We start from the raw sequence: 20,448 nt of genomic DNA on the forward strand, positions 1-20,448 counted from the left end.
GGGAGGGCCAGGATTGGGCTTCATGAGCGGCACAGGGTACACTCTGTCCATCCCTACCAGGAATGTCCTCTTTCAGCTGCCTCTCCTTCCCTTCCCTTTGGAGAATCACGAAGCAAAATGGGCTCCGTTGATGCGAGGCATTCTCCGCTTTCATCAGATACAGAAAAGGGATGCCACCCCAGTTACTCCACCCTGCACTTGGCCCCAGCTGAGAGGCTCCTGGAGGTCAGAGATGACAGCTGGTCCAGATCAGAGACCACTGTCCTCACACAGTGCTAACCAGGGAGAAGAGAGTGTGGAGGGAGTCACTGTCCCCGCCAGAGATGTGGAGATATGGGGAATGCATCCTCCAGCCTCCTGGACCTTTCTGCCCTTCATCTTGCATAATCCTGACCTGGGGGAAGGGCAAAAACTTACCATGATCTTCAGCACAAGATACTAGCAATTGCCTCACCAATCCAGGATTTGGCAAAGGATAAGTCGCTCCACCCTGGGGTGAGCCATTGGCCACAGAGACCATAAATAGCATCCCCCCAGAAGCCTCCTCATTCACCTCCTCTTTCAGCTGATATCCGGAGTGGTGCCAGCTTCCCTGGCCCTGAAGTCATGGCCTTAGGTCTCCTGTGGCTGGGCCTTGTCCTGCTGGGGGTCTTGCAGACCCAGGCCCAGGACTCCACCCCAAACCTGATCCCAGCCCCGCCTCTGCGCAGGGTCCCTCTGCAGCCTGACTTTCAGAATGTGGAGGTAAGGGTCCTGGAGGGGCAGGTGCAGGCAGGCCCTGAGAAGAGTGTGAACAGAGGGGAGGAGAGACAGGAGGGGCTCAGGCTTTAGCTCAGTCTGTCCTCTGGTGCCCTGATGGAAGGCACACCCTGTGTCCCCATCCACACCAACCTGCTGACAAGAGGGTCAGCTGAGCAGACTCCCCTGGTCCACACTCTTTTCCATATCTCTGAAGTTCTTACAAGGTGGGAACATCTTCAGGCCCTCTACATGATGAAGAAACTGAGGCTCAGGGATGCCAGCTGACCACTTGCCAAGGGTCACCTTCTCCCTGACACACTCAGTGCTCCTGCCTGGCCTGATGAGCTCCAGCTCCTGCCAGGTTCATCAGCCCAGCCTGTGTGGCCAGTCTGGGTGCCCGCAACCCAGTTAGAGGGGCTTCTGGTTCTGGGCTAGGCTGCCTAGAGGTGCCTGCAGGGATGGAGCAGGAGGGCCCCCTGGGGCTGCTCCTGGCTCTGCCTATCATCAGCCCCCATTGTAGTTCCAGGGGAAATGGTACGTCTTAGGATTGGCAGGGAATGAATTTAATAAAGAAAAACACAGACAGTTTAAGATTTACGCCACCACCTATGAGCTGAATGATGACAACAGCTACAATGTCACCTCTACCCTGGCCTGGTGAGTACCACCACCTTCGACGGGAACATGGGGGGCCTAGAGGGCTGCTGTGGGGGTCCAAGAGGCAGACTGATGTCATAGCCAAGGGGTGACCATAGCTGAAAAATGATCATTCATCTTACTGCTGGGTACTGGGTCCCTGTATTTATTCCTTCTTTCATTCACTGGATCAAAATTTCTCGGGCACTTCAGCACAGACAGAAGACAGTCCTGGGAATGGACACAGACCGTCATCAGGAAACAAGACAAAGAGAGAATAGGTGTCCTAGAATGGGAGGAGGGTCACTGGATCCAGCCTGGGATCCCACCTAGGGCTTTGTCAAGAGCTTCCAGGGAGGTGGTCTGTGGGATGGGCCTTGAGGAACCAACCTGCATCAGAAGGAGGCCTGGGACCTTCGTGGCAGGGATGCTGGACTGAGTCAGAGAGAACCACTTCTTCAAGAAACAGCAAGCCATTGCATGGTTGCCCTGAGCAGGAGCTGATGAGCAGTATGGAGGGGGCGGTGAACACAGTGGCGGGGGCCTCAGGTACTGGTGAGGAGTGGGTGTGGCTGCAGCAGGAAGAGGAATGATGGTGTGCAGCCCAGGAGGCTGATCAGTCATAGGTGGGAGATGACCAGAGTGGGGGCAGATTAGGACCTAGAGAGGGGAGGCAAGGCTTACCCAGCTCCTCTGGGTTTCTGGCTCTGGCACTTGGGGATGGTGCTAGAGCATCTGTCATAGAAGGAGCAGAAGAAAGACAGATGTTGGGAGATTGATTCTATGGTGCCAGGGGACAAGATGGGATGCCGCTGAGAGGTCAGGGTTGGCCCAACAGCTAAGGGAGTGTTGGCATCCAGCAGACTGGAGCCTCAGTGGTGATTTACCCCAGGAGAGGTTACAGCGGGATCCCGCAAGATAAGAATAGGTGTGTGGCACTGTTGGCTGTCACCCTCTTACCTACCTATCTCTTCCTCCACAGGAACCAAACCTGTGACCACTGGCTCAGAATTTTCATCCCAACTTCGCGGCGAGGCCAATACACCCTGGGCAACATTGAGCGTGAGTCCTAAGTGGGGTGGGTCCTCGCGGGCATGGACCTCCCTGCCCCTTTACACAGACACCATCCTATGGAGGCAGGGGAAGAGTCAATAGCTCCCTCTGCACAGCCAGGGCAGGCTGAGATCTCACCATCCACCATACAGGATACACTGGAATCCAGAGGTATGTTTTACGAGTGGCGGCCACAGACTACATCCAGTTTGCCATGTTGTTCTTCAAGAAAATTTACAGAAACCAGGAGTACTTCAAGATCACCCTCTATGGTGGGTCTTACCTCCTCTGGGCCCCAGGTCTTGGTCATGCTGGGGGAGAAGAGGCCCATTGCACCCAACCCAAGGTCCCCTTCACCCTGAGCCCTGGGAGAAGGGAGAGGGGTCTTTCCACCGACCCCTCAGGAGGGAGGGGTCTGACGCATCGTTCACGGATTCCACAATATTTATGGAGATCCGGGAGGTGGGAGAGTGGTCATCCACAGAACCCCTCAATAAGGAGGGGGTCTGACACCTCGTTCATGCTTTCAACAATATATATGGAGCTTCTGCTAGTGACTCACCAGCCATCTTGGCCACAGGGAGGACCAAGGAGCTGACCCCTAAGCTGAAGGAAAACTTCATCAGCTTTGCCAAATCCCTGGGCCTCACAGATCACCACATCATCTTCCCTATCCGCATAGGTAATCACCAGCTGGGGAGAGGACAAATGCATATGGAGACTGTCCAGGCCTGATGTTGCCTCACTAGGGAAGGGGGGAGAGAAGGGATGCAGGTCCTTGCTGTAGTCACTGGAGCCCCAGGAGCCACTTTACATTAAGTAAGACCCTGCTGCAACCAGAGTCCTGGGACCCAAGTGTTCCTCCCTCACACTAGCTCGGGCCTGCCCACATGAGAATTGGAGGCATGGGGCCAAGTTTCCTCAGTCTCCTTGCCTGGCCACCTCCCCCTCCACCCAGGTGTGTTTGTCCTGGGCCATCTTACCTTTGTCCTGGGGCTGACTTACCACTGACTTGGGAGGCACCCTTGTCTTCAGGCAGCCTAGCCTGGGCAGGTGCCTCCCCAAGGCTGAGGGTCTGTCAGGACTCAGCAGGTAAACAGGCAGAAGGCTCGGTGCCCAATCAGAACTGTGGCTGGGCCTCACCTGCCTCCTTTGGAGAACAGGGGTCACCCAGGTCTGCTTGTCCTCAGGCCTCTCCCCGAGTCTCTGCCCCATCATCCAGCCCTCTGCTGTACCATCCCTGAGGGGAACCTTCTGTGGCTGAACCAGCCTGGGGCCCAGGGCAGCCGAGGGGCAGTGCAGAGGCCCTGAAGGTCAGGGATCCCCCACACACACCCCTGTCCATACTAACCACTCATTCCCCCACAGATCAGTGCATGGATAAGTGAGCAATCGTGCGGTAAGTATGGCTGCAGAGGGGGCTGATTGGAGCCAGGATGTAGCTGGGAGGGGGTCCCAGGTCTGCCTTTGTCTCACCTTCCCAGCACTGCTGCCCTCTCTATTCCCCTGACTCCCTCTCAGGTGCCCTCTGGCTCTCTCCACACCATCCACCTCTCATCGACTTCTGCCCAGGGCACTGCCCTGCTGTACCTACAAGCCTGGACACCACTGAGAGAGCCAGGGGACCCTTCTCATTACACAACCCACCAGCTGCTTCCAGGCTGCCCTGCTGATGGAACCACTCTTGCTTGCTAAATAAACACATGTCCTCTGGTCCCCATTCTGTGTTTCTTGACCTCTGGGCCCTCTGAGAGGGAAAAGAATAAAGGGTAGGCTCCTAATGGCATCACTCCCAGGAAGTGTTGTCCCCAGGAAGATAGGGGACCACAGAAGCAGAGTCCAGCTCTGACAGAATACCTCTAGCTCCCAACCCCAGGCCCAGCACCAGACAAGCAGCACCCTCACTTACGCCTGCCTCCTAGCACACTGATGGGGCACATCTCACACCCATGTTCAGCTAGTAGGTCCAATGGCAGAGGCCCAGCCAGGGTCAGGATGCTGGAGAGAGTTGGGGGGCCAAGGTGCTCTCACCCCCCACTTCACCAGTGATGATGTTTTGGGGTGATGGTGGGTTCCACAGCCAAAGGCCAAGAAAGAATTCTTGAAGACATCTTTGGTGCAAAAATGTGATTTTATTAAAGTACAGGGACAGGATCCATGGGCAGAAAGAGCTGCCCTGGGGATGTGAAGAGTGACTGCTTATATACTCAAGTTGGAGGCAGTAAAGTCAAGGTAGTTTCCTAAGAGATTTTCATATGCTAAAGAAGATTTACAGAATACTGGAGGCCTAGCTATTGTCAAGCTAAGGTATTTTTCCCTCTAGCAAACATCAACATTAAGACAGTAGGGAGTTTCTGGTGAAATGTTCTTCTCTTCCAGCCTCAAGTATTTGTCACTGGGCTGCTGTGTATCAGGAAATTTAATATTTCCTGCCATTTCCTTCTTGCCTTTTTCCCCCCATATTCCTATGGAGGAGTGATGTGGGGGCTCCAGGAAACTGAGTCTATAGCTTTATGGAGATTAGGCTATTGATAAGATTGCCTTTTTCTTCTAATTTACTATGATATTTATAAACTGTTGGAGACTCACGTCCTATATGACTGTGATCTCTATCAGTTAACCATTTGTTTTCTTTCCTTTCTCACATTGAGCGTGAGTCCTAAGTGGGGTGGGTCCTCGCGGGCATGGACCTCCCTGCCCCTTTACACAGACACCATCCTATGGAGGCAGGGGAAGAGTCAATAGCTCCCTCTGCACAGCCAGGGCAGAGGGAGAACACCCTTTGTTCTTGGGCAGCCTGGAGTGCTTGAGGAATATCACACACATATATCTCACCTGGGGTTAGGGGAGGTGTAATGCCAGCTTGTACTTTGCCCTCAGCTTGCCTTATGCTCCCTCATCATATTCTCAATAAACAATTTCACCCTTACATCTTTTTTTTTTTTTTAAACATTGGGGGTGCATGTACCCCTTTGTTTTTTTTTTTTAATTTTTTTTTCAACGTTTTTTATTTTTGGGACAGAGAAAGACAGAGCATGAACGGGGGAGGGGCAGAGAGAGAGGGAGACACAGAATCGGAAACAGGCTCCAGGCTCCGAGCCATCAGCCCAGAGCCTGACGCGGGGCTCGAACTCACAGACCGAGAGATCGTGACCTGGCTGAAGTCGGATGCTTAACTGACTGCGCCACCCAGGCGCCCCAACCCTTACATCTTTAAGACTGTTGAAGGTGGAAGGACTCATCTCTGCAGCTTCTTTTTGCTCTTTAGGGGTGAAGAGATATCTTTACCCATGAGACAATATTGATCATTTGGGGAACACATAGAAGAGCTATAGAAGGCAGAGGCAGCTGGATCCAAGGTGGACAACGATTATGAACCTCCTTGAGTGGAAAGGATCATCTGTTGACTTGAAGTTATTGTAGTGATGGAGTCTTGTCACCAGGCAGAGACATGGGAGAAAACAGCCAAATGTAATTAGAATAACAAGAAAGAGCAACCCGAATAAAAGTCCTTTGGTAATTGATGAAAATCCTCAAGTCCAGGAGTTTAACCAATCATGAAAGGAAAGGGAGGGATTATTTAAAGCACCAGTTTGAGTATTCCGGTCAGTTAGAAATCCAGAAATATTTGTGTGATAATCTAGAATGAATACTGATGAAGTTTTGCATTTGACGGGGTGGTCTGGAGCTGATGAACAAGAAAGTTTCTAGAAGACATCTTTGGAGCAAAAATATGATTTTATTAAAGCACATGGACAGGACCCAGGGGCAGGAAGAGTTACACTGGGGTTGTGATGGGTAACTGATTATATACCCTCATGTGGGGAGGGGGTCAGGGATAGAGCAAGCCTCTAAGGTATTTTGGAAGCAACGTTTCTGGGACCCTGAGGGGATAGCTGTTGCTAGTAAACACCACTTATTACTGTTGAATAAAACCTCAATCATGAGACCCTTCAGATGCATAACATGGGGCCTTAAGCTTGGAGTATGATTGCTAGCATATACATTGGGGCAGTTGAGATAAAGGAAGTAGACTTACAGGATCCTGGAGGTTGGGATAATGTTAAGCTAAGGTTCTCTTGGCCCCTGGCAAAGTGTCATTAATGAGGCAGCTGAGATCCCAGAGGGAGGCCACTCTGCTGGATTCAAGGACTTGCCAATAGGCGTAGGCAATAAGGGGATTTAATTTTTCATTTGCCTTAGCTTCCTACATCACCATGGCAAACAATTAAATGCCTTTCCTTTGTTCTTGGGTAGCTCGGAGTGTATGAGAAATGTGTTACATATTCCACCTTGGGGAGGGGGCATATGCCAGCCTGTTTTGCCCTCTGCTTGCTCCACCCTCCCTCATCATATCCCCCCTGAACAATTTTGATCCTTAAATCTTTATGTTTGTTGAAGGAAGAAGGTCTCATCTTCTGTAGCTTCTTCCTGCTGAGTAGGGACATAGAGTTGTTGCTACCTATGGGTCAATATTGGTCCATCAGGGAACATAGGGCAGTTAAGGTGAGGCAGCTGAGTCCAAGGTGGACAACGTGTATGAACCACCTTGAGTGTTACGGAACCCAGGCTGGAACGCTGGCGGAAAAACCAACTGGCACTCAGAGATCTTGGTGGATCAGAGATTAATTTAACACCGGCGGACACAGAGGAGACAGTTTTTCCAAAGATCTGAGCCCCGAATGCCAGCAGGAAGGGTAATTTATAGTTATCAGCCTCCATATTTGCGGGGGGAGGGGGAGGGTTTTGCGCACAGTAAACAAAGGAAGAAGAACCCAGAGGAGGGGTCTCTAAGCTAGAGACCAGAGTTTGTTTTCACTCCATCAGCCATTCTTTGGTGTACTTTATCCACTTCTCCAACATTTCCCCCTTGATGCCTTAAAAAAAAAACTTTTAGTAGGCATCACCTTTCAGTTTTACAGGTTGGTACTCTTGGAAGGCTAAGATGTGTGCAGTAGTTTGGCGAGCAACAGTGTTTTCAATAAAATGTACCACAGCATTCAGTATACAGGGGCCGATGGATACAGTAAAATTATGGAGAGGAGGGGCCAGGGCAGGAAGCCGGGATGCCCAATCCGTGAGATCCCATCCTTCCATTGATTGATACTTTTCTGTTGTCTATGTTGAATTCTTTCCTTGAGTTCCTGAACCTTAGTTGTAACTATTCCTGACTGGTTTATGAAATAGCAACATTCTTCCCCCAGAAAGATGCAAGTCCCTCCTTTTTCTAAAGTGAGGAGGTTGAGGGGTTGCCTATTTTGGAGGGTCACTGCCGCCAGAAAGTTTATTTGGCTTTGTAAGGTTACCAGAGAATCTGCCACCCGTTCCATGTCTTCATTTATCTCTTGAGATAGTCTATGGTACAGTCCTACGGGTGAACCTGTGCCCCCTATTCTGGTTCCTATTCCTGTCACAATTCCTGCGCCTATCAGAATGGGTATCAGGGTTGCCCATTTAGCCCGGAACTTGGGGATAAAGGCTGTTAGGAGCTGATCTTCAGTGTACACGGGTATCTCTGGGGTTAGGAAGAGGAAATAACATCTGAGTCCAGTTGGCCTCTAAGCATCGGTAGGCTGAATTAGAGGTCAAAGGGATAGGAGTGGCTAAGTAAGCCCTCCGGCTGAGCGGCAAGCACATCCAGCAGGTTTGGGTGTGATTATCTATTTTATGGAGGAGTTGTAGAGTAGTGTTGGCCCAACGCTGGAGTGGGGAATTGGTAAGCATCTGATTGAGGGCTGAAAGGTCAAACCTTGGTAGGTTGTCAGGGGAGTGGTCACCTTTATGGTTTTTATTACCCTGTCCTGGGTATCCTTTATAACTTTTTGAAGGGCCCTGTCTGGCATTCCTCCCCCGTCTGAGATCCCTCATTGAGGAAGGTAAGTGTAGCAAGCTCGCTTCCCTCTCTGGAGGCCCTTGTTGTGACATGGGTCCCTGACATTTTGGGTTATCTCTACGGTCCAATACTTAGTCCTTGGGGCACCAGGTGACTGACAGAGAGTGGGTGTTTTTCCCTTGTAGCAATCTTTGTGGAGGGAGGTGAAGGTGCTGAACGCCCTTGACCCCCTTATTTTTATATAACAATCCTGGGGGCAAAGTGGGTAAGCGGCAATTGTGAGGGTGAGAGAGGTTATCATAATATACAGGAAATACTTAATAATCCTCCCATCCAGAGGAGGTATGTGAGACCTGGCATGGATCTTTTTTTAAAAATTTTTAAATGTTTATTTATTTTTGAGAGAGAGCATGAGCAGGGGAGGGGAAGAGAGAGACAGAGACACAGAATCCAAAGCAGACTCCAGGCTCTGAGCTGTCAGCACAGAGCCTGTTGTGGGGCTCAAACTCATGAACCGTGAGATCATGACCTGAGCTGAAGTCAGCTACTTAACCAACTGAAACATCCAGGCGCCCCTGGCATGCATCTTTTGTCCCATGTCCAGCTTGTTAGTGCAGTCTCTATCAGCCCAACAGTAAGAAGTAAGATCAGGGCTATGACACCAGTAAGGGGCAAGGGCTCACAGAGTTGCATCCAAACCCCTGGGCTTAGTCCACATGTTGATTCCTTAAGCTTCTGCCGTGCACAGGCCAGCCAGCTTCTGGGGTGTGGCTGGAGCAGGGCTGGAGATCTCAGGGGCCAGTGTCTTTTTGAGGGTCAGTTTAAGTGGGTTGACTGGATCTGGATCACTTCGCCAGGTTGAGGGTTCCTCTGAGTTACCTTCTTAGTTCTGGAGTGATGGACCCATGGGGTGATACCTGAAACTGAATCCTCTATTTGGTTGTATGTCAGTAAAGTCCACCTCCAAGTCTTCAAAAGGGGCGGGTTTCTGGTAACTGTCAGATGAGGTTTAGGGAAGATATGGTTTGCATATTTAGAGATCCATCCTGTCCGGTTGTTTAAATAATCATGCCCATGGGGTCTTATTATTATCCCCTAGAATAACAAGCACAGAAGATTGTCTATACACGAAATACAGTGACAATTTTCTGAAGTTTACCTCAAGTTGTCTAGTTTAGGCAAACAACAAACATTTAAAGGCAATCATAACTAGAATTTAACATCCATTATGGTACATTGTTGAAACATAGTTGTTTTCTCTAAAAATCCCCCCTTTCTAGAGATAGCCCAATTGGGACCAATTCATTTGTAGAACAAATCCAGTCTTAACAAATCTGGCCTAATTATTTACATAAGCTCAGCAAGAATAGCGATTAGTCATGAGGATCTTTTAAAGTTTGCTTTGTTGGAACCTTTTATAAGGAATCTCTGGGTTGAACTTTTAGTAGCCTCTCCAGGCCAGAAGACAAGCCAAATACTTGCCATCAGACAGGCCTGCAATACCTGTAGAATTGGGCGAATTCCTCTTCACAAGGTCCCCAAGATCTCCTGAGGTTCCTGCACCTGCCAGGAAGTGACCTTCTTTACTCACTTGGTGAGGCTGCTGGGAACTCTGTAAGTCAGTCACCAGGCCAACATTTCCAAGGGGCTTTATGGCTCCATGTTTTATAAAGCCAACCCTAATTCCTTAAAGCTGTCTGGTCATATCTGAGTCTATGAATGTCATCCTCAAATATGACATTCCAGTCAAAGCCTTGGTAAAATAACCAGTATTTCCAATGGTGACCTATTACAAGATGAACAGATTCTTATCGAACTTATGCAAGCAATTGTAATTGCCATGAAAGAAAGAATACTCATTGAGAGTTTTGAATTTCAGGGGAGTTATGTAGAGAGAAAAGATAAATGTTTCAGTTTATAAATGCATATTTTATGACATTTTTGTGTATCATAGATATCTTAAGAGAAAGTTTCCTTAATCTGGAAGAGGAAACATTAGAGAACCAGCAATATTTTTAACAAGAATCACAAAACTATAATCTTCCTCAGTTTATTTAATCCCATGTTCCTAATTTTTGTTCAATTTGAATGCAGCTTTTGAATTCTGGAAATTCTTACCCATTTTAGTATTAATAATCTTAAAGGTGCTGAATACCTGTTTTTATCCCCAAAGTCCTTTTTATAAATCTCCTTGAAGAAGAAACACGTTTTGTGAGAGAATAAGAACAATTATAAATGACAAAATCTTAGAAATAGACATCATTAAAGATCTGATGAGAGTTCATTATGATGCAATTGACAGAGAAATTCAGTTATTTCAGTGACACATAACATCTCAAGTAATCAGAATATTAAGTGATGACCTTATATCAAAACATTAAAACTTTAGGAATTGCATATATTTGGGCAGTTACAGCATTTACCTGTGCAATACAACCTAAGGTTTACCATTGTATGACAGTGCTTTTCCAAGTAACTTAGCATCCCAAATACAAGGACCCAGTTGGTCAAGAAGACTTTATTTACCATTTAAATCCTGAGAAGTTTGTTAAAACCCCAGAAGTCATAAGTGCATCCTAAATAGGATTACAGATCGTTACAAATCTTACAATTTTATTTATTCAACCAAAGTGGCAATAAAATATCCCAAAGGTGATTTTTTTAAACATTTTTTTAACGTTTATTTATTTTTGAGACAGAGCATGAATGGGGGAGGGGCAGAGAGAGAGGGAGACACAGAATCGGAAACAGGCTCCAGGCTCTGAGCCATCAGCCCAGAGCCTGACGCGGGGCTCGAACTCACGGACCGCGAGATCGTGACCTGAGCCGAAGTCGGACGCTTAACCGACTGAGACACCCAGGCGCCCCTACATTGAGAAGTTTTAACTAAGTAATCAAAGACCTGATAGAGATGAAACCTACAACTTTTATTTTCCTGGAGGATAAGCCTTTGTTTGCATTGTCTTACCAAGAGCAGATCAACAGTTCAAGAAAACTTGTCATTTGAGCTGAGAGAAAAGCAGAATTTCAACCTTATACCAGTGTACTTTTAAAATTTCATTCATCTTAACCTGCTACAACTTTCTTTTGCTTTCAAATTTTGTCCCAAAGCCATTTTTTCCCCAAATAACCAGTCTCACTTAGGACAAAATTACTTTCTTCTACCCTCAAGAAAAATGTATTTTCATTCTTTATATCTTTCTTATATACCTCCTATTTTCCTATATGCAGGGTTGTTTTCTTTATTTTCATCAGTCTTAACGTTTATTTATTTTTGAGACAGAGAGAGAACATGAACGGGGGAGGGTCAGAGAGAGGGAGACACAGAATCTGAAACCGGCTCCAGGCTCTGAGCTGTCAGCACAGAGCCCGACACGGGGCTTGAACTCATAGACTGCGAGATCATGACCCGAGCCGAAGTCGGCCGCTTAACCGACTGAGCCACCCAGGCGCCCCTATTTTCATCAGTCTTAAGTACATTTACCAGAATTTTATTTTATTTATTTTTTATTTTTTTATTTTTTATTTTTATTTTTTTAATTTTTTTTCAATGTTTTTTATTTATTTTTGGGAGAGAGACAGACAGAGCATGAACGGGGGAGGGGCAGAGAGAGGGAGACACAGAATCGGAAACAGGCTCCAGGCTCCGAGCCATCAGCCCAGAGCCCGACGCGGGGCTCGAACTCACGGACTGCGAGATCGTGACCTGGCTGAAGTCGGACGCTTAACCGACTGCGCCACCCAGGCGCCCCATTTACCAGAATTTTAACTCTTAGGAAACCTTAGTCTCCAATTGAGGACTTAGTAACCAATTGAGAGGTGTTTACATCAGAATTTTTAAATTTTTTTTACATTTATTTATTTTTGAGACACAGAGAGAGACAGAGCACAACTGGGGGAGGGGCAGAGAGAGAGGGAGACAGAATCTGAAACAGGGTTCAGGCTCTGAGCTACCAGCACAGAGCCTGATGTGGGGCTCAAACTCACAAACCATGAGATCATGACCTGAGTCGAAGTTGGATGCCCAACCGACTGAGCCACCCAGGTGCTCCCAGAATTTTTTTTATATGGTAAATTCATGAACCAATTAAGTACAAAGCATGTTTTCCAATAGATCTGAAAAGCCTTAAATTTCTCAGCAATAAGAAGTTAAAAACACACATCTGTGTTCAATCATCAAAGCTTTAGCATCCCATTCTATCTGGAAAGTTTCAGGTTACCAAGGACCTTGAAAGTTATCTTAACAATTGCCCATGAAAACTTAGAGACAGAAAACATTAACTATCATTAACAAATTGCAACAGAGATAACATGAACTTATTTGATCTTTGCTGATAACTTTAAAGACAGGTCCAATAAACTTAAGTTAGTTTAAACATCGAATATGTTTCACCTGCGTCCACCTGAAAGTCAATCAATTTTTCCCCATTGTCAATTTTCATCTGGGGCACTAGTGGAGATATCTGAAATGGGTGGTCCCGGGGGGGGGGGGGGGGGGGGGCTTTGCTCCTTGACTTGGAGGATGGGAGGTGGAACCAATGGTGCCTGAGACATTGAGAATGGTATAGGACCACACCCAAGTTGGTGCAGAAACATGAGGGGGAGGGGAAGGCAGAAGCAGCAACTGCTTGGGAATATTCCTTGAAGTCCCTGTCCCAAGGTAGACTGGCCACAGTTGGCTCTAATTATAGCCATTAACCTGGGAAATGAGGGAGAATCCCTCACCTCTATTAAGCAGAGGAACAGGGAGAGAGAGTCAGTGTCCCCTTTTAGTCTGGTTCTATCTCGGCTAGACTATAAGGTCCCCTTCTCGAGGTTCCTCCTGATTTCGCCTGGGGTTTTGGGACTTTCCCTGGTTGGGACACATTCTTTTTAAGTCCTTTCCCCTTGAAGTAGGTCTATATTTATGGCTTTCTCGGCTTCCTGCCCTGATCCCTTGGAGAGCCTCTTGATAGCAGTGGATGTGGACCAGCATCTGGAGAGGGCCTGAGCCTAGTGGCAGCAACACAGACAAGGGAGGAGTTTCAAGCTCAGGGAAAGGGAGAGGGAGCCTAATGAGTCATGAGGAGGCAGAACACTAGGGGAGTGGTGGGTTGCTTCTTTGCCTCCCTGGGTGAGTCTCCGGGTAAAGCAGCTAAAACCTTTGCCCGGCTCTCCTTGCTCCGTCCCAACCCCATGATACTCCCTTGAGGCGGAGTCACAAAGACAGAGGGACAGGGGCACCCCCTCCAATGAGGGGACCAGCCAGATGCCTGCCTGGCCATGTCCTGAAGGAACCCAAGTGATGCTCAGCCCCACAGGTCACAGCCCTGCAACCCACGATCAGAAACCACTCTGATATTGCCACAGACCAAGTGCCATCCATCATGGAATTGCAGACAGGCCCACTCAGACTCCATGGGCCCCTAGGACCCCAAAGGCACCCGCCCGTGGAGCCACAGAATTGAACTCAGCAGGCAAGTCGCACATTCACATACACACCAGATGTTATTACATTCCCTCCCATAGAATCCCTACTTGTGAGACTTCTCAAGTCTCAGGGAGTGATCAGGTCCCCCTTCCACCCTTGTGAGTGGGCCTGACTAGATTGGGCCCCAGCCTTACCGGTTGTGATGTTGGGTCCAGGTCCTCACCTGCCAAGTTTTCTGGAGTCCGGCGGGAACAGCAGAGCGGGGGCTGGCCTGAGGCAACCAAGCAGGAGACTGCCAAACTTCAGGCAGGGCGCTCACTCTTCCTTGCAATCCCTCATTCCGTCACCGCCTCACCGTTCTCCCAAATCGGTGGCAACAATGGGCCAGCGTGGTTGGGTTTACTGGTCAGGGAACCAAATTTGTTATGGAACCAGGCCGGAACGCTGGCGGAAAAACCAACCAGCACTCAGAGATCTTGGTGGATCAGAGATTTATTTAACATCCACGGGCTCAGAGGAGATGGTTTCCCCAAAGATCTGAGCCCCAAACGTGAGTGGGAAGGGTAATTTATATTTGTCAGCCTCCATATTTGGGAGGGGGGATTTGTGTATGCAGCAAAGGAAGAAGAACCCAGAGGAGGGGTCTCTAAGCTAGAGACCAGAGTTTGTTTTAGCCCCATCAGCCATCTTTGGTGTACTTTATTCACTTCTCCCACAATAGAGTGACTTTCCTTATTTCCATCAGTCTTAATTATGTTTAGCAGAATTTTGACTCTTAGCAACCTTAGTGTCCAGCTGAGACTAAGTAGTAACCATTTGTAAACTGTTACACCAGAATCCTTTAGATGGAAAATTCATGAATGAATTAAGCATAAACCATGTTTTCCAATAGACCCAAATATTCCTACTTTCTCTGCAATAAGAAGTCAAAAGCACAAATCTATGTTCAGTAATCAATGCTTTAGCACTCCATTCTATTTGGAAAAGACCTAGATATCCAGTGAATTCAATCCCATTTATCCAAGTGCCAGATTACCAAAGACTATGAAAGCTATCTCAACAATTATCCGTGAAAACTTTGAGATACACAAAATTAACTATTATTTTAAGTCATCTTGTTGCTAACAAATTGCAACAGAGACAACATGAGCTTATTTGATCTTTAGGAAACCTTGATAGAATAAAGTTTTAATTTGATGCTGGTAACTTTAAATACATATCTATCTTAGCTAAACCAACAAACTTAAATAAGCTTAAACGTCGAATACGTTCCACCTGCGTTCACTTAAAAGACAATTGATTTGTTCCCCATTGTCATATTTTACCTGGGACAGCAGTGGGGGAATCTGAAGTGGGCGATCCAAGGGGGTGCTCATTGCTCCTTGACATGTGGGTGGAAGGATGGTATAGAAGCCAGTTACTTAGGTCACAAGGAAGGTGAGGCAGAAAAGGAGCAGGGGGAGGGGAAGGCAGAAGAGGCAAAATGCCAGAAGGCAGAGAAAGAGGATTCCTGGTTCTAACCCTTGTCATCTGGGAAAGAGGAGACGCCATGTTTGTTTGTTTGTTTGTTTGTTTGTTTTGATTTCCACCAAAGTGGAAATAGGGAGTCTATGCCAGGCTAGAGAAGACAGGGAATTTCCCTGAAACAAAGGGAGTTTCAGCAGCTGCTGGAGAATATTCTTCAAGTCCCTGCCCCTAGATAGACTAACCGCAGTTGGCTCCAATTATAGCCATTAACTAGGGAAATGAATGAGGGAGAGGCCCCCACATCTATTAGGAGGAGGAACAGAGAGAGTCAGCATCCCCTTTGTCAGGGATGGCCTGTATTTCCTCTAGCAACTGAGTTCCATCAGGAGGAGGCCTATTAGGATATCCACTATGTTGGGAGGGAGCTTACTAGCCACACACATTTGGGCAAATACATTCTGTAAAAAATTTTTTTAACATTTATTTATTATTGAGAGACACACACACACAGCGTGAGCAGGGGAGGGGAAGAGAGAGGGGGAGACACAGAATCCGAAGCAGGCTCCAGGCTCTGAGCTGTCAGCACAGAGCCTGACGGGGGGCTTGAACTCACAAACTGTGAGATCATAACCTGAGCTGAAGTCAGTCGCCTAACTGAGCCACCCAAGCGCCTCAAGGTAAATACATTCTGCAACAGACCTTTTGGTCTGGGTCCTTACTTAGAACTGCGAGGGCCTGGAACTAGGGTGCCTCCGTCCATTTACCCTGTTTTCTGCAGAAGAGATCTAACTTCTTCATCCTACTAAGGCCATGCAGTGTTACAGGAAATCAGTCCTTTCCTAAATTTTGCAATCCAAATTGTTCCCAGTGGGTTGAAAAGGCATCCCAAGGATGAGTCGTTGGCAACCAAGGAGAAGGTCCCATCCTCCTCCTAGAGAGAGAAAAGTATAGAAGGTCCATTACCACAAAAATCCACCCCCCCTAACTCCCAGGTGGCATCCCAGGCACAAGATATATCAGAGGTTCCTGAGGTGTCAAAGTGATCTGAGGCATACCTTGATTCGCTATGATCAGCTGCTAAGGACTTCTGTAGGAGTGATGCTAGTGTCCCCCTGTTTTCCCATTGCATCCTAGGCTACAAATAGGTGTGGGCAGATGGACCTAGTTTGCCTTGCTGAGAAGGCTGAGGAAACTACCGTTTTTAACCCATGGAAAACACTGGAAAAGTTTTACAAGGGGGAATTGCCCAATTTTGTAATTTAAGTAGTAGTTAGCAGAGGTCATTGACTGAAAACAGTGAAGACAGAAACCCATGATGATCTAACCTACATTCCAACACATAACATCATTAGAGCCAACTTCGTAGGAAACATTCCCAGTTGGGTTTTAATTCAATCAGGACTTGTTTTGCCGGCACCCAGGGTAGGTCCCACAGCCAGAACTAGCTAGACCAGGGATGTGGAGGGGATCACATTAGACCGATGAGGAGGAAACCTCACACGGGAGTCTTAAGATTGGCAGCCATGCTAGTCACTTAGGTGGCTGTCCCGTGCCCAAAACAGACAATTATGTATAAGGATAGGAATAAAGAGAGGGCATCAAGTTTCTGGGTCATTTTGTCTTTCCTGACTGGACACTCACTTCCAGACAAAAGCCAGGCTTTCTCCTCCCCGTAGAGTAGCCATGGGCTAGAGGAGTATAACCTGAACAATAAACAGGAAAGTGTTCCAATAACACCATACTCCTTGAAAAGCCCCAGAAATAAGAGTAAAGGAACCAAGTTTGCACCGAAGCTCAGAGTCCAGATGAAAAGACTGACACTTCCATATTGGGAGACAAATGATAAAGTTTTAGAGTGTGTGTGTGTGTGTGTGTGTGTGTTGGGGCGGGGGGGGGGTTGTTCTAGAGCTAATAGCCAAGAAAGAATTCCTGAAGATGTGTTTGGTGCAAAAAAAAGTGATTTTATTAAAGCAAGGGGACAGGCCCCATGGGCAGAAAGAGCTGCACTCTGGTTGTGAAGACTGACTGATTATGTACTATGAAGTTAGAGGGGGGTATAGTCAAAAGGAAGGGAGGCCTCCAGAAGGACTTTGATATGCTAAAGAGGACTCCTAATCACCTCAGGCCTTGCTATTGTCAAGCTAAGGTTGTTTTACCTCTAGTAAAGCATTTGTATTAGGAATGGTGGGGGTTCCTAGAGAAATGTTCTATCCCTTGCCTCAATTATTTGTCAATGGGTTGCAGCATATCAGGAAATTTAATTTACCTTATATTTACTTCTTGCCTTTCTTCCCTGCATCACCATGGGGGTGGGGGTGATAATAGGGCTCCAGGAAATTGAGTCTATAGACTTCTGGAGGTCAGGCTATTGATAACATTGCCTTTTCTTATAATCTACTAAGATATTTGTAAACTGATGGGAGACTCATGTCCTGCATGACTGGGATCTCTATCAGTCAACCATTTGTTTTGTGTGTGTGTGTGTGTGTGTGTGTGTGTGTGTGTGTGTTTACCTTTTCTTTGTTCTTGGGCAGCCAGAGGAATGTCACACATATTCCACCTGGGGGGGTGGAGTTCTATCTAGCTTGTACATTGCCCTCAGTTTTCCTTATGTTCCCTCTTTACCCAGAGTCCCTTCTCTCAGGGCCCACCACCCAAAGGCCATGTTAGGCTAGCTTGTTCCCCTGCAGCAGATGGAAGAGCCATTGAGGTTCTGGGAGTCTCATCTGTGGCCAGTGAGCCCTCAGGACAGCTTCAGGTTAGGCATTCCGCCAGCTCTGGCCAACTTGGTGACATCTAGGAGACACGGCCCAGGGGCTGGGACCCATCACTGCCTCCCATGGACAGCCAAGCCCCCATGAGGAAAGTGCCTCCCTCCTGGACAAAGCTGGGATCAGCCATGGCGGGAGCACTTCTGGGGGTCCAGTCCTAGCCTGGGCTCCACAGTCCAAGACTATGGCCAGAGATGGCAGGTGGTATCAGTGATCTCTCAAGGATGAGGCTGAGTCCTAGCACTCACTGTGACCCAAAGTACCTGGTGTCCAGAGAGGCAGGGTAGAGAGCCCCGCTTGGGGCCCCAGCCCACCACCCCTTTTTACAAAGTGCAAATGCATGGCTTACATTGTCCCCCAGCAGGATGGAACCGGGACTTTAGCCTCAGAGTTCTACTCTGTCAAGCTGTCTTATTTGTGGCTGGCATGCCTAGCTTGGGGTTTCTGTCCACTGGGCCCACAGGAGGGGCCAAGTCCCTTAGGGGTGAGCTGAAGTCTGGGTTCACCTTGCCAATGGGGCATGGATGAAATGGAGCAATGACTCAAGGTATGAATGGTGTGGCTTTGGAATGGTGGGGATTCAGAGCTGACAGCCAAGAAAGAATTTTTGAGATATCTTTGGTGCAGAAAAAGTGATTTAAAAATTTTTTTTAATTTAATTTATCTTTTAAATTTACATCCAAGTTAGTTAGCATATAGTGTAACAATGATTTCAGGAGTAGATTCGTTAATGCCCCTTACCCATTTAGCCCATCCCCACCCCCCCACAACCCCTCCAGTAACCTTCTGTTTGTTCTCCATATTTAAGAGTCTCAAGTTTTTGTCCCCCTCCCTGCTTTTATATAATTCTTTCTTCCCTTCCCTTATGTTTATCTGTTTTGTATCTTAAAGTTTTTATATAAGTGAAGTCATATGATATTTGTCTTTCTCTGACTGACTAATTTTTGCTTAGCATAATACCCTCTAGTTCCATCCATGTAGTTGCAAATGGCAAGATTTCATTCTTTTTGAATTGCCGAGTAATACTCCATTGTGTGTATACACACACACACACACACACACACACACATATGTATATGTATATGCATACATATATACCACATCTTCTTTATCCATTCATCCATTGATGGACATTTGGGCTGTTTCCATACTTTAGCTATTGTTGATAGTGCTGCTATAAACATTGGGGTGCATGTGCTCCTTTGAGCACCTGTATCCCTGTATCCCTTGGATAAATACTTAGTAGTGCAATTGCTGGATCATAGGGTAGTTCTATTTTTAATTTTTTTGAGGAACCTCCATATTGTTTTCCAGAGTGGCTGCACCAGTTTGCATTCCCACCAGCAGTGCAGAAGAGATCCTCTTTCTCTGCATCCTCGCCAACATCTTTTGTTGCCTGAGTTGTTGATGTTTGCCATTCTGACAGGTGTGAGGTGGTATTTCATTGTGGTTTTGATTTGTATTTCCCTGATGATGAGTGATGTTGAGCATTTTTCCATGTGTCAGTTGGCCACCTGGATGTCTTGTTTGAAGAAGTGTCTATTCATGTCTTTTGCCCATTTCTTCACTGGATTATTTGTTTTTTGGGTGTTGAGTTTGATAAGTTCTTTATAGATTTTGGATACTAATCCTTTATCTGATAAGTAATTTGCAAATATCTTCTCGCATTCCATCGTTGCCTTTTAGTTTTGCTGATTGTTTCCTTTGCTGTGCGGAAGCTTTTATTTTGATGAGGTCCCAGTAGGTCATTTTTGCTTTTATTTCCCTTGCCTCTAGAGACATGTTGAGTAAGAAGTTGCTGTGGCCAAGGTCAAAGAAGGTTTTGCCTGATTTCTCCTCAAGGATTTTGACGGTTTCCTGTCTTACATTTAGGTCTTTCATCCATTTTGAGTTTATTTTGGGGTATGGTGTAAGGAAGTGATCCAGGTTCATTTTTCTGTATGTTGCTGTCCAGTTTTCCCAGCACCACTTGCTGAAGAGACTATCTTTATTCCATTGAATATTATTCTTTCCTGCTTTGTCAAAGATTACTTGGCCATACGTTTGTGGGTACACTTCAGGGTTCTCTATTCTGTTCCATTGATCTGAGTGTCTGTTTTTGTGCCAGTACCATACTGTCTTGATGATTAGAGCTTTGTAATACAGCTTGCAGTCCAAAGGTGATTTTGTTAAAGCATGGAGACAGGACTCTTGGACAGAAAGAGCTGCTGCACTGGGGTTGTGAAGAGTGACTGGTTATATACCATGGGTTGGGGGAGATAAAGTTAAGAGGAAGTTTCTAAAGGGCTTTTCATATTCTCAAGAAGACTTGCACATTACTGGAGGCCTAGCTGTTGTCAAGCTAAGGTTGTTTTGCCCTCTAGCAAAGCATTAACATTAAGACAGTAAGGAATTCCTGGAGAAATGTTACACTCCATTTTTGCCTCATGTATTTGTCAATGGCTGCAGGTCATAATGAAATTTAATGCCATGTGCCATTTCCTTCTTGCCTTTCTTCCCCATATCACTATGAGGGGGAGGTTGATACTGGGGCTCCA

At 46.9% G+C, this 20,448-nt stretch overlaps 2 protein-coding genes across 3 annotated transcripts in view; both read left to right on the top strand.

Moving 5' to 3' along the window:
• LOC125921743 (neutrophil gelatinase-associated lipocalin-like) overlaps nt 1–20,448 on the top strand; it is a 50,247-nt gene that overhangs the window by 12,979 nt on the left and 16,820 nt on the right. The gene's annotated exons all lie outside the window — the stretch shown is intronic.
• On the top strand, nt 541–4,146 carry LOC125921758 (neutrophil gelatinase-associated lipocalin-like). The gene is made up of 7 exons (XM_049629369.1): nt 541–744; nt 1,262–1,398; nt 2,360–2,439; nt 2,583–2,702; nt 3,011–3,112; nt 3,799–3,829; nt 3,952–4,146. The coding sequence occupies exons 1-6, from the start codon at nt 607–609 to the stop codon at nt 3,816–3,818; spliced, it is 597 nt and encodes a 198-aa protein (XP_049485326.1). The 5' UTR covers nt 541–606; the 3' UTR covers nt 3,819–3,829; nt 3,952–4,146.

The sequence above is a fragment of the Panthera uncia genome, chromosome D4 (genome assembly GCF_023721935.1).
Source record: "Panthera uncia isolate 11264 chromosome D4, Puncia_PCG_1.0, whole genome shotgun sequence".
In the NCBI taxonomy this organism is placed as follows: domain Eukaryota; kingdom Metazoa; phylum Chordata; class Mammalia; order Carnivora; family Felidae; genus Panthera; species Panthera uncia.